Here is a 14,902-nt window from a genome sequence, read left to right as displayed (position 1 = left end):
CTACCCTTACCACCTGGGGGCGGCACGTCAGGAAGTCCAGGATCCAGTTGCAGAGGGAGGTGTTTAGTCCCAGGGTCCTTAGCTCAGTGATGAGCTTTGAGGGCACTCTGGTTTTGAACGCTGAGCTGTAGTCAATGAATAGCATTCTCACGTAGGTGTTCCTTTTGTCCAGCTGGGAGTGCAATAGAGATGGCATCATCTATGGATCTGTTTGGGCGGTATGCAAATTGTAGTGGGTCTAGGGTTTCTGGGATAATGGTGTTGATGTGAGCCATGACCAGCCTTTCATAGCATTTCATGGCTACAGACGTGAGTGCTACAGGTCGGTAGTCATTTAGGCAGGTTACCTTAGTGTTCTTGGGCACAGGGACTATGGTGGTCTGCTTGAAACATGTTGGTATTACAGACTCAGACAGGGAGATGTTGAAAATGTCAGTGGAGACACTTTTTTTCCTGGATTTTTTCTTTCCTGGATCAGCTTTAATATTGCGGATAAATTGTTGCTTCCATCAATGTAATTGTCTGCATAATTTCCAATCCCCCATATATTTTTGATAAATATACAGTGCCTTGCGAAAGTATTCGGCCCCCTTGAACTTTGCGACCTTTTGCCACATTTCAGGCTTCAAACATAAAGATATAAAACTGTATTTTTTTGTGAAGAATCAACAACAAGTGGGACACAATCATGAAGTGGAATGACATTTATTGGATATTTCAAACTTTTTTAACAATCAAAACCTGAAAAATTGGGCGTGCAAAATTATTCAGCCCCTTTACTTTCAGTGCAGCAAACACTCTCCAGAAGTTCAGTGAGAATCTCTGAATGATCCAATGTTGACCTAAATGACTAATGAGGATAAATACAATCCACCTGTGTGTAATCAAGTCTCCGTATAAATGCACCTGCACTGTGATAGTCTCAGAGGTCCGTTAAAAGCGCAGAGAGCATCATGAAGAACAAGGAACACACCAGGCAGTTCCGAGATACTGTTGTGAAGAAGTTTAAAGCCGGATTTGGATACAAAAATATTTCCCAAGCTTTAAACATCCCAAGGAGCACTGTGCAAGCGATAATATTGAAATGGAAGGAGTATCAGACCACTGCAAATCTACCAAGACCTGGCCGTCCCTCTAAACTTTCAGCTCATAGAAGGAGAAGACTGATCAGAGATGCAGCCAAGAGGCCCATGATCACTCTGGATGAACTGCAGAGATCTACAGCTGAGGTGGGAGACTCTGTCCATAGGACAACAATCAGTCGTATATTGCACAAATCTGGCCTTTATGGAAGAGTGGCAAGAAGAAAGCCATTTCTTAAAGATATCCATAAAAAGTGTTGGTTAAAGTTTGCCACAAGCCACCTGGGAGACACACCAAACATGTGGAAGAAGGTGCTCTGGTCAGATGAAACCAAAATTGAACTTTTTGGCAACAATGCAAGACGTTATGTTTGGCGTAAAAGCAACACAGCTCATCACCCTGAACACACCATCCCCACTGTCAAACATGGTGGTGGCAGCATCATGGTTTGGGCCTGCTTTTCTTCAGCAGGGACAGGGAAGATGGTTAAAACTGATGGGAAGATGGATGGAGCCAAATACAGGACCATTCTGGAAGAAAACCTGATGGAGTCTGCCAAAGACCTGAGACTGGGACGGAGATTTGTCTTCCAACAAGACAATGATCCAAAACATAAAGCAAAATCTACAATGGAATGGTTCAAAAATAAACATATCCAGGTGTTAGAATGGCCAAGTCAAAGTCCAGACCTGAATCCAATCGAGAATCTGTGGAAAGAACTGAAAACTGCTGTTCACAAATGCTCTCCATCCAACCTCACTGAGCTCGAGCTGTTTTGCAAGGAGGAATGGGAAAAAATGTCAGTCTCTCGATGTGCAAAACTGATAGAGACATACCCCAAGCGACTTACAGCTGTAATCGCAGCAAAAGGTGGTGCTACAAAGTATTAACTTAAGGGGGCTGAATAATTTTGCATGCCCAATTTTTCAGTTTTTGATTTGTTAAAAAAGTTTGAAATATCCAATAAATGTCGTTCCACTTCATGATTGTGTCCCACTTGTTGTTGATTCTTCACAAAAAAATACAGTTTTATATCTTTATGTTTGAAGCCTGAAATGTGGCAAAAGGTCGCAAAGTTCAAGGGGGCCGAATACTTTCGCAAGGCACTATATATAGTGAAGACACTTGCCAGTTGGTCAGCGCATGCTCGCAGTACTCATCCTGGTAACCTGTTTGAAGGTCTTACTCACATCGGCTGCAGAGAGCGTGATCACACAGTCGTCCGGAACAGCTGATGCTCACATGCATGTTTCAGTGTTACTTGCCTCGAAGCGAGCATAGAAGTTATTTAGCTCATCTGGTAGGCTCGTGTCACTGGGCAGCTCTCGGCTGTGCTTCCCTTTGTAGTCTGTAATAGTTTGCAAACACTGCCACATCCGACGAGCGTCGGAGCCGGAGTAGTAACATTTGATCTTAGTCCTGTACTGATGCTTTGCCTGTTTGATGGTTCGTCCGAGGGCATAGCAGGATTTCTTATAAGCTTCCGGGTTAGAGTCCCGCTCCTTGAAGCAGCAGCTCTACCCTTTAGCTCAGTGCGAATGTTGCCATATTCCAGTGTGTGCTAGAAAAGCAGTCCTGTAGTTTAGCATCTGCTTTGTCTGACCACTTTTTTTTATAGACCGAGTCACTGGTGCTTCCTGCTTTCATTTGTGCTTGTAAGCTGGAATCAGGAGGATAGAATTATTGTCAGATTTGCCAAATGGAGGGTGAGGGAGAGCTTTGTACACGTCTCTGTGTGTTGAGTAAAGGTGGTCTATACATTTTTTTCCTCTGGTTGCTCATTTAACATGCTGATGGAAATTAGGTAAAACTGATTTAAGTTTCCCTGCATTAAAGTCTCCGGCCACTAGGAGCGCCGTCTCTGGATGAGCGTTTTCCTGTTTGCTTATGGCCGTATACAGCTTATTGAGGGCGGTTTTAGTGCCAGCATCGGTCTGTGGTGGTATGTAGACAGCTACGTTGAAAACTCTCTCGGTAGATAGTGTGGTCTACAGCTTATCATGAGATACTCTACCTCAGGTTAGCAAAACCTCAAGACTTCCTTAGATATCATGCACCAGCTGTTGTTCACATATATGCATAGGCCCCCGCCCCTTGTCTTACCAGAGGTTACTGTTCTGTCCTGCCGATGGAGTGTATAACCCGCCAGCTGTATGTTCTTAATGTCGTTGTTCAGCCACGACTTGGTGAAACATAAGATATTACAGTTTTTAATGTCCCGTTGGTAGGATATACGTGCTTTCAGCTCGTCCCATTTATTTCCCAGCGATTGAACATTAGCTAGCAATACGGATCGCCAGGGCAGATTAGCCACTCGTCGCCTGATCTTTTCCCACTAAATCTCAGTTTCCTTCTCCAGCGAATCATGGGGATCTGGGCCTGGTCGGGTGTCTGTAGTAGTATATCCCTCCCGTTCCGACTCATTCAAGAAGAACTCTTCGTCCAGTTTGAGGTGAGTAATCGTAGTTCTGATGTCCAGAAGCTCTTTTCGGTCATAAGAGACGGTAGCATCAACATTATGTACTAAACAAGTTACGAACAAACACGAAAAAACAAACAAAATAGCATGGTTGGTTAAGAGCCGACAAGACGGCAGCCCTACGCTCCGGCGCCATCGTTCCAAGGCTGGATAAATCAGGGAGTGTTGGGGTTGGAAGATGGAAAGAAGTGATGAAAACATGGTGAGACATGAGGAATCAGAGACAGTGTAGAAAATGTACACCCCCTTTCAAAATTGTCACCTTTTGTTGCCTTATAGCCTGGAATTAAAACGGCTGGGAATAGTTTATTATTCCATTGATCTATACATCCTACCCCACAACTTCCAAGTGAAACAAATATTCAGATTTGTATTTACTTATATCAACAAGAACAAAGAAGGAAATAGCTAGGTTGGATAAGTGTCCACCCCCTTGTACTAGCAATCCTAAATTAGCTCAGGTTGTAACCAATCACCTTCAAAATCACACACCACGTTAATTGGCCTCCATCCGTTTTATTGTAGTGATTAACATGATTTCAGGACTCATTCAGCAGTTCATGTGGGTTCCCTCTGCTGGGCAGTGAATTGCAAAGCAAACACTCAAGCATGAGCATGAAGGAGCTTTCAAAAGAACTCTGGGACAAAGCAGTGGAAAGGCGCAGATCAGGGGATGGGTATAAACATATTTCAAAGGCCTTTAATATCCCCTGGCGCACGGTCAAGACGATTATTAAGAGGTGGAAGTTGTATGGCAGCACTAAGACCTTGCTTAGATCAGTTTCTATTAAGGTATCTTTACTTTTACTCAAGTATGACAATTGGGTACTTTCCCCCCCAATGGCCGTCCCGCCAAACTGGATAACAGAGGAAGTAGGAGACTGATCAGAGAGGCTACCAAGAGTCCATTAGCAACTTGAAAGAGCTACACACTTTTATAGCCAAGCCTGGTCAAAGTGTGCATGTGACAACTACAGTGCATTTGGAAAGTATTCAGACCCCTTGACTTTTTCCCCATTATGTTATGTTACAGCCTTATTCTAAAATTGATTAAATACATGTAAATACATCCTCATCAATCTACACACAATACCCCATAATGACAAACCGAAAACAGGTTTTTAGAAATGTTTGCAAATGTTTTAAATATAACAAAATAAATACCTTACCTTATATAAGCATTCAGACCCTTTGCTAAAATTGAGCTCAGGTGCATCCTGTTTCCATTATCATCATTGAGATGTTTATACAAATTGTTTGGAGTCCACATGTGGTAAATTCAATTGATTGGACATGATATAAGGTCCCACAGTTGATACAGGTCCCACAGGGCACGTCAGAGCAAGAATCAAGCCATGAGGTTGAAGGAATTGTCCATAGAGCTCTGAGACAGGGTTGTGTCGAGGCACAGATCTGGGGATACCAAAAATGTCTGCAGCATTGAAGGTCCCCAAGAACAGAGTGGCCTCCATCATTCTTGAATAGAAGAAGTTTGGAACCACCAAGACTCTTCCTAGAGCTGGCCGCCCAGCCAAACTGAGCAATCGGGAGAGAAGGGCCTTGGTCAGGGAGGTGACCAAGAACCCGATGGTCACTCTGACAGAGCTCCAGAGTTCTTCTGTGGAGATGGGAGAACCTTCCAGAAGGACAACCATCTCTGCAGCACTTCACCAATCAGGCCTTTATAGTAGAGTGTCCAGACGGAAGCCACTCCTCAGTAAAAGGTATATGACAGCACTCTTGGAGTTTGCCAAAAGGCACCTAAAGACTCTCAGACCATGGGAAACAAAATTCTCTGGTCTAAGGAAACCTAAACTGAACTCTTTGGCCTGAATGCCAAGCGTCACATCTGGAGGAAACCTGGCACCAACCCTATGGTGAAGCATGGTGGTGTCAGCATCATGCCGTGGAGAGGTTTTTCAGCGGCAGGGACTTGGAGACTAGTCAGGATCGAGGGAAAAATGAATGGAGGACCTGCTCCAGAGCGCTCAGGAACTCAGACTGGGGTGAAGGTTCACCTTCCAACCCTAAGCCCACAGTCAAGACAACACAGGAGTGGCTTCGGGACAAGTCTCTGAATGTCCTCGAGTGGCCCAGCCAGAGCACGGACTTGAACCCGATTGGAGATCTTTGGAGAGACCTGAAAATAGCTGTGCAGCGATGCTCCCCATCCAACCTGACAGAGCTTTAAAGGATCTGCAGAGAAGAATGGGAGAAACTCCCCAAATACAGGCATGCCACGCTTGCAGCGTCATACCCAAAACGACTCTAGGCTGTAATCGCTGCCAAAGATGGTTCAACTAATTACTGAGTAAAGGGTCTGAATACTTATGCAAATGTGATATTATTATTATACATTTGAAAAATAAATGTGCATATTTGATTTGATATTTGTTTTCATTACTACCTTGAATGAGCAATCACAGAATGCCATCTAAATGGAAACAAATGTGAAAACAAATTTAGTTCCACCCTATTACCTCAAAGGAAATGACCAAAATGTCACACATCAAGACATTCTCAGTTTCAATGTGACGTATATGCAAGTTCGACACAAAAACAATACATATTGCTATTTCAACGTCAAACTCCGCCAAATCCAGCGAAGTTCTGTTGCCCCAAACATTCGTTGCATAACAAAATTGCGCCCTGCTGAAACACCAGCCCCTTCAAATCATCACGGTCACTGCTTTAACCTGAATGACACGTTCAATGTACAAACCTTTCAGGCACTGACTGAAGTGAACGCTATCTATGAGACCCATTTAATGGAAAAGTAATATATGGCGGTAAACTCCAAAACATTTAAGTATATTTTGTATAAAATAAGTACTTACAAGGTTTGTAAATTAAGGCTAAAAACCAAACATACATCAAACTCCTTGGTCCAATCAAATTTTATTTTCAACATTTAAGACAATACACTTCTCATACCTTGATAACAATACATTGTCATCAACATTATTCTACGGTAGTTGTTGTAATATATTACTTATACTCCTTTCAAATATTTCAACATATTCACATACTGTACTTTATCAGTTAAGACTTTGCTCATTAAAAAGAAGAGAGAGCATCACTGGTTTTAGAGTGAACATTAAAAGAGCACTACTGTGGGGTAACCGGGGAAAGGAGTGGAGGTACAGGTCGCACGCTATAGGGAAATGACTAGTCATAATCTAAGTCCTCCAACTTGAACAGAGACCCAGCACAAACCCAAAAGCACTCGAGAATAGTACGTTAATGTTACTCACTCCCTCCTAGACATACACATAAGGAACACAGGCTCTGCAAACGCTGTTCTCCTTGACCACTCTCACTAACACGGCAGTGGAATTTCACTAGTATTTGTACATTATCTACACGGACACATAGCTGGTAACAACAACAACATACATTAAACTAACATTAGACAAACTATGCTAACATTGTCAGACTTAGACTGAAGTCAGTCGTCTCTGCTGCCTTCGGATATCCTTGTACATCTCCTTTCGAACGCGGAACCCAAGATAATGGGAGGGTCGTCATAAAGAACAAAATAACAGATAAGACCATATGAAAGATTCAAATTGTCTCATACCTCGGAGTAGATTGCATATGGCAGCAACCTGGAGGCTGATATTTCCCTTTTGTTCGAATGGTCTTTCTTAACGTCAATAAATATGTAATACAGGGTTGTTCAACTGAACACAGTGCCACACAAAACTCTAAAAAAATCATTCCTGTTCTCTTGCAAAGGAAATATATTCATTTGAGACCCACATTGAATGAACCTGAAATGCCCCCTCTTCACAAACAGTTACAGCATTGGCCGAATATGTCCATCACAACAAAGCCTGACCTCAGCCTCCAAAACAAAACACCTCCAAAATGGCTTTCCAACACATAAATATAGCACTCTATATTAAATGGTGCTTTTTTGCCGTACGAAAAAATGTAATTAAAAACAACTAAAATATACATACAAAACGTGTAGATATGAATGCGTTGAAAATAACAGAATTTTTCGGAACAAGGACAAAAACATTCCTGACATCACCGTATGATTCTTCTAACCATCAAAAAACGAATGATTTGTAGTACACTGGTACTCCATCATCTTGGCCTACGCTGCAAATGTAACTAGAAATCGGCACTCATTTACACATCATTTAGAAAACAGGAAATCTGCTCTTCAATTTCCCTCAAACCGTACAACAATATATTTTGGGCTAAGCCAATTTGATAGCGTGTACTTTCGTACAGTACTTCTGTAATGTTTCAAACACACCCAAACATTTCGTCTGGCCTTTCATTTGAATTTCCAATCTGAAACACAACGCTCAATATGTGGATCATATAAAGGTACAGTGTAAAGATTACTGATAGCTTCATTTTCATTCTCAGCATACTGTAGTATACTAACATAACAGCTCTTTAATTCCCTAACACATTTTTCCCAAAGTGTCTCACCAAACCTTTGAAGGTATATCACAAAGTATAGCTCTCCTACTCACATTCACTTATGTACTGTACCTGCTTTTGTACCCTGGTCTCAAACAGACGTACACAGAAACTAATAAATAACTCGAAACCTGGGTCATGTTTGAATGAAAGAAATACAAGGGAAGATGTTCCAGCTAAAACAACCAGGGGTATTATTAGATGGGCTTCAGACAAGCTTTTGAAATTGTCTGACCTGCAATGACATAATAGCCGTATGTTTATAAACATGAACACAGTGTCAAAGGTTATATGGGAGGTTGCCTTATGTTGTCACGGGGATGGCACAACAACAGTGTGGTCACCTGGGTGGTGTTCATTTGGCCACACAACAGAAGGCGTTTTAAAACGTTTTGTAACGTGAAAAGAAAATGAACGCTTATTATTGGACAAGGGAGTCTCGCCCGGTTTGTCCGTTTTCTTCCGCTTGTTGACTAATGAACACGCCCCAGGTGTTAATGCCACAGGGTGGGCTCTTTAAGACATACAGTGCATAAGCAATGATCATATGTGTTGTTCAAACATTTCTCCACAGTATATCATGTCTCAAAGGTTCATTGCGTTATAAGACGGCCTTTGAGATTTTAAATTAGCTGTGGAATGCTTCATAATTTTGTTCAACCAAATAATAGTGGAATCATGATATCATATATACACCATAATGATACAAATCATAAAGAGAAAAAAAACCACACCATAATTAAAACCCTTCTGCAGACATTCATTCGCACGCACGCACGCACGCACGCACACACACACACACACACACACACACACACACACACACACACACACACACACACACACACACACACACACACACACACACACACACACACACACACACACACACACACACACAGGAGTGTGGGGCTGGGCCGTTGGGGATTGTCACTAGAGCTTGGTGAGTCTTCGGGCAGGGATAACGGGGTTTGGGGGGGGGTGTACAGTATATGGGTGTTAGGCTAGGCTGGGTTAGGCTGAGCTGAGCAGGGCTGGGATGAACTGGGATGGGCTAGGGCTCCTCGAAGAGCTGCAGGTCCAGTCGTACGACAATCTCTCCTGTGGGCACCTCGTGGAGCAGCAGCCTCTTGGTGATGGGCCCTTTGGAGCCCTGGTCCTTCTTAATGTCCGCCAGACGGATCTCTGTCCTGCCTAGGAAATCTACAGACAGACAGGACAGACAAGTAATGAGGGTTCAATACAAGGTTGTCACACCATATATTGTGATAGAATATATCGCATGACAGCACACTGAATCAAAAAGGCCTGGTCAATAAAAAGCTGTTTGTGTGTGTGTGTGTGTGTGCCCGCAGCCTCACCGTCAGGAGAGAATTGATCTCTCTCAAACACGGTGACACACAGCACGTCCTGCTCCAGGTCCTTGATGAAGAACTGACAGTTGGAGTTCCACTTGGGGTTGAGCGTGTCCTGCAGGGTCTTGGTGATGTGGCACTGGGAACCCATCGTCACCTCGCAGTATGGGTTACTCTTACCTGAGAAGAGATCACACCTTAGGGTTGGGAAATTCCACTCACTTTCCCCAAATCCACTGGTTTGAAAGAAATTCCAAGTTGGAGGATTCCCTCCTGATTCCTAAACCCTCAAACTGGGATTTCTGGAAAAAACTTTGTCAAGTTACCAGAATTTTACAACCCAATAACAGATTGGCACAGTTGTATAGACGTTTAGAATAGACCAATATGGGTATTCCTACTCAAAATAGTATTTTAACTTCTCTAGGGTAGGGGGCAGCATTCTGAATTTTGGATGAAAAGCATGCCCAAATTAAAAGGCCTGCTACTCGGGCCCAGAAGATATGATATGCATAAAACTGATAGATTTGGATAGAAAACACTCTAAAGTTTCCAAAAGTGTTAAAATAGTGTCTGAGTATAACAGAACTGATTTGGCAGGTGAATACCTGAGAAAAACCCATTCAGGAAGTAGTTTTATTTTTTTGTGTGTAGTTTTCTATTCAATGCCATTGCAGTATCCATTGACTTAGGACTCAATTTGCAGTTCCTATGCCTTCCACTAGATGTCAACAGTCTTTAGAAATTGTTTCAGGTTTGTATTCTGAAAAATTAGGGAGTAAGAGCAGTCTGAATGAAAAAATTAGGGAGTAAGAGCAGTCTGAATGAGTTCGTTTTTTCGTGCGTGCGACCGAGAGAGTGCCTTTCTTGTTTACCTTTTATATTGACAACGTTATTGTCCGGTTGAAATATTATCAATTATTTAGGCTAAAAACAACCTGAAGATTGAATATAAACATCGTTTCACATGTTTCTATGAACTTTACGGATACAATTTAGATTTTTTTGTCTGCCTATTTTGACTGCGTTTGAGCCTGTGGATTACTGAAGAAAATGCGAACAAAACTGAGGTTTTTGGATATAAAGAGACTATCGAACAAAATGAACATTTATTGAGTAAATGAATGCCTTCTGAGTGCAACCATATGAAGATCATCAAAGGTAAGGGATTCATTTTATCTCTATTTCTGACTTGTGTAACTCTTCTGCTTGGCTGGTTACTGTTTGTAATGATTTGTCTGCTGGGCTATGTTCTCAAAAAATCGAAAGATATGCTTTCGTCGTAAAGCATTTTTAAAATCTGACACGTGGTTGGATTCACAAGAAGTTCATCTTTAAACCTATGTAAAATATGTTTTGTTTTCTGAATTTTTATAATGAGTATTTCTGTATTTGAATTTGGCGCTCTGCAATCTCACTGGATGTTGGCCTAGAGAGATTAGATCTTACACATACTTGTGCTCGATTAAGCTGGCTTGGTGAAATGGAACCAATGGAATAGTCCCGAAAGGGCAAACACCACCCATCTGGCACTGCAGGCAGGCTCAAAATACTATTTGAACCCCTGCATGTACTGTTAACACTATCATTCTTCTCCTGTGTACTGAACAGCAGTCGACACATGTATTAAAAGGTGGTGTGTGTTGAGATCAACCTCCGGTCTGAGTGTGGCAGTGGGTCATCTCTAGGGACTTACCGTGGGAGCGGCAGGGCTTCAGCTCGATGCCCTCCACAATGTTTACCATCAGCCGGCCGATGCCCGTGGCCCTCTGTGAGCGAACTGCATCGAGACAGACACAAACGTAATGGTCAGACCTAAACGTAATGGTCTGAGACAAACACGCGGCAGAGTCAGAGGAGACAAAGCCAGCATGAAAACACTCAGTGGTCATGAGATATAGTTTGGTAACACTTTACATGAAGTTGGTCTTATACCTGTGTACTAACACTGTACATACATTAAAAACCAAAATCGTTGTTAGCTCGTTCTTTGCATCTTAGTGAAATTAAGCCGTTTTTGTTAAAAGTGGAATAAGTAGTCACTATTCCTCAAGTATAACACAGAAATCGCTCAACTCCACAATTCCCACACTTCTATGTAGCAACATTTTCATAAAATGTTACTAGCATAAATACAAGGTTACAAAGATAAGGGGGTAACTTCAAGTAATAATACAAAGTACTTATATAGGGCTTTTATGAAACCCAAAGATGCTTAAAAAAAAGACACTCATAAAGTGTTACCAACAGTGCTTTTGAGACCATGGTCTGGAAGGGTAGGTGACAAAGCTGTCCCTCCCAGACACAGTGGACCTACAGAGGAGCAGAGAGACAGACTGTTATACCCAGGTAAGCCTTCTCCCTCTTCTTCTTCTCTGTCTCGATGAAGAGCTCCGAAGCTGCCTTGATCTTCTGCACCCAAGCAGTCCTGCATGAGTCATCATAACAAGGTCAAAAGAACACCTTGGCAATGTGTGTGTGTGTGTGTGTGTGTCTGTGACTGCATGCATTCGTCTGTGTGCGTACCTCTCGTTGATGCTCTCTGCCCGGATGGTGTAGACCCTGTCGATGTGGGAGATGTGGAAGATGGGCTCATCTCCCGAGGGATCTGTTGGCAGCTTCACCAACACCTCGTTCAGGAAGATGGGCTGTGGCGGGGGTTAAAGATCACAACAAGGTCAGAGGTCACAAGTTCAGAACTATTGGGGTGCATCGCAATAATATCTCGTCACGTTCCTGAAGTGCGCACTCGTTTACTACATCCCATAAATCTAAAAGCACGGGATTGGTGCAGGTTTGGGCTCGAGGGGATTTCCACAATATTTCTTATACAGGTAATTTCCTTTCGAATCAGTGAAGAGAAGTGAACAAATCTACAGGAAGGAGAGATAATTGGGATGTAGCCCTGGTCTTGAACATGCCACTAAAACAGCCATACTACTGTACTTGGGGATTTGTACGGCAAATCAGACACCCATGACCCACTCAAAACCTCATACGATTCAAATTTGGGTCACGACCCACAAGTTGAGAATTGCTGCCCTATAGGGTGCCATTTGGGGCGCGGACAATGTGTAGGTTGGGGAGAGGAGAGTACTTACGGTCTTGTACATGCGGTACTGCAGGTGGGACTTGGCACTGAACACCTTGTCGCAGCCCGAGAAGCCCAGGGGCTTGATGATCTGAGTAAGCAGGAGGAAGTCGTTGAATAGGAAGCCGTACAGCTCCTTGTTGCTCTTGGCCTTGTAGAGTTTGCCGCTGTGCAGGAACTTGCGCGGACCCAGGCAGTTGGTCACCGAGTTGAACACGAGTTGCTAAAAAGAAAGTTGTTAAAAGAAAAAAGGCCAGGTGATTGAGTTGGGAGTTGAGTCTGTGTTCACGGTGTGGAAATGTGTCAATTGTGTGTGTATTTTTGTGGAATCAAGTACATGTTCCTGTGTTTTTCATTGTGTTTTATTTGACCTTTATTTAACCAGGCGAGTCAATTAAGATTTTTTTCCTTATTTTATTAATAATGATTTGTGTGTGTGTTTGTGTGTCTGTCTCTGTGTGTATTACCTCAGACAGCCCCTCACACTGGACGTGGGCCTGGATCCACTCCAGCCGGTCAGAGTTCTCCTTCTCCCTGACACCCTCGTTGACCTGGGAGCACAGCTCCTCAGCCTTCTCCAGAGCCTGCTTCAGATGGCTATGGTCCGGGTGAGCCTCCGGAGTATTCTCTAGGATCTGAGCCGTATCACACATAGTTAGTCAATTCCAGTGTGTGTGTATCAGTTTTATGTTTTATGTAAATGTTTTATTTACATTTACATTTTCATTTTCTCATTTACAGCAACAACCTGGGGAATAGTTACATGGGAGAGGAGGGGAATGAATGAGCCAATTGTAAGTTGGGGATGATTAGGTGACCGTGATGGTATGAGGGACAGCTTGGGAATTTAGGACACTGGGGTTAACACCCCTACTCTTATGATAAGTGACATGGGATCTTTAGTGACCACAGAGAGTCAGGACACCCGTTTAATGTCCCATCCGAAAGACAGCACCCTACACAGGGCAGTGGGATATTTTTTTTTTTAGACCAGAGGAAAGAGTGCCTCCTACTGGCCCTCCAACATCACTTCCAGCAGCATCTGGTCTCCAATCTAGGGACCGACCAGGACCAACCCTGCTTAGCTTCAGAGGCTGTGGTCAGGCTTTTCAAATCACATACACTTTATTCAGATGGTGGGAAGAGTGGGTGTGAGAAAACATGTGTGCACATACATTTTTGATGATGAGCGGGTAGCGCGTCACCCTTTGCATGGGTTTGAGGAGGAAGCTGGAGAGGGGCATTCCCTTACAACCTGGGTCCATGGCCAGTCTCTGTAGGGGAGGGGAAATATTATCAGTATCAGATATCAGCGTAGAACCTAATAACACTCACATGTGAATATATATACACAGGAATCACGTTGGATCAGTCCCAACCTAGTGCTGTGGCTCGGCTACCCTCAAATAAGAAAGTACACTGACGCTAGTATATCACAGTCTAGTCTTGCGGTGTCAGACATCAGGCGAAGAAACCAAGAACGGCTGGAGTCGAGGCTATTCACAGTCAACCGAACAAGAGGCATGAACAAACCGAATGTGCACGAGACACTAGGGGCCAATAAAATATTGATACAAATTAGTCAAACATAGAGCTCTGGTCAAAAGTTGTGCACTATATAGGGAATATGGTGGCATTTCAGTTGGTGACGCAGGCAACGCGTTCTTTACGACCTTTCTCCATTACCTTGACAAAGTCCTTGAACTCGGGCACCTCGTCGGTCTTCTGCTGGATGAGCGTGGCCCCGTTGAGCTGGCAGCTGCAGAAGCGGATGTAGGGCTGCATGTGGGGCAGCTGGGCCGTCAGGATGTCTCCAATCATCTTCACCGGCATCCGCTCGCCCGACATCTTCTTCCTAACCCTCAGAGCCCTAGTGACGGGGGACCGGAGGAAGGGGGCAGAAGAGAATGGGACGATTGGTGAGTCTGGCTATAGTTCTGAAGCTGTACAGTGTTTGTTTACAAGAATCAATGGCAAAATATTATTACTTTGGAAGTGTACAAATGGAAGTGTACCAATCCCAGATTGCCCCTTTAAGCCACGAGTCATAAAGACCCACAGGAAATCAGCTGCTATCCACCATATAGCTAGTTAAACTATAGTTATGACAACAGGACCAGAGGTGGCTAGGGAGCGTACTTGAGCAGCTTGATGTTACACATGATGAGCTCCTTCCAGTTGACGAAGATCATGGCCACCTCTTTCTCAGTCAGCAGCTCCGACTCCAGCAGAGGCTTCTGAAAGACCTGGCGAGGAAACGTTGACGCAATGTTAACACAAACATTCCGGAAACGTATTGAATCCCAGAGCTGACAAGGTACAAATCAATCATTCTGCCCCTGAACAAGGCAGTTAACCCACTGTTCCCCGATAGGCCGTCATTGTAAATAAGAAGTTGTTCATAACTGACTTGCCTTGTTAAACAAAGGAAAAAAAAAAAAAGTACAAATA

The 14,902-nt window shown here is 43.3% G+C and overlaps 1 protein-coding gene across 7 annotated transcripts in view; it reads right to left on the bottom strand.

The window, feature by feature from the left end:
• Positions 1–8,865: 8,865 nt before the first annotated feature.
• The window catches only part of itsn1 (intersectin 1 (SH3 domain protein)), a 62,248-nt gene continuing 56,211 nt past the window's right edge, over positions 8,866–14,902 (bottom strand). For all 7 annotated transcript variants that reach the window (XM_021608908.2, XM_021608902.2, XM_021608904.2 and 4 more), the window contains 10 exons: positions 14,591–14,697; positions 14,138–14,321; positions 13,627–13,725; positions 12,919–13,086; positions 12,462–12,674; positions 11,887–12,008; positions 11,706–11,788; positions 11,057–11,140; positions 9,367–9,540; positions 8,866–9,208 (listed from right to left, as the gene is read on the bottom strand). In XM_021608908.2, coding sequence (XP_021464583.2) covers positions 9,060–9,208; positions 9,367–9,540; positions 11,057–11,140; positions 11,706–11,788; positions 11,887–12,008; positions 12,462–12,674; positions 12,919–13,086; positions 13,627–13,725; positions 14,138–14,321; positions 14,591–14,697 — 1,383 coding nt within the window. In that variant the 3' untranslated portion in view covers positions 8,866–9,059. The remainder of the gene's footprint in view (positions 9,209–9,366; positions 9,541–11,056; positions 11,141–11,705; positions 11,789–11,886; positions 12,009–12,461; positions 12,675–12,918; positions 13,087–13,626; positions 13,726–14,137; positions 14,322–14,590; positions 14,698–14,902) is intronic.

The sequence above is a fragment of the Oncorhynchus mykiss genome, chromosome 7 (genome assembly GCF_013265735.2).
Source record: "Oncorhynchus mykiss isolate Arlee chromosome 7, USDA_OmykA_1.1, whole genome shotgun sequence".
NCBI lineage: Eukaryota > Metazoa > Chordata > Actinopteri > Salmoniformes > Salmonidae > Oncorhynchus > Oncorhynchus mykiss.
Note: the sequence above shows the minus strand (reverse complement) of the source record. Positions and strands in the feature narration are given on the sequence as shown.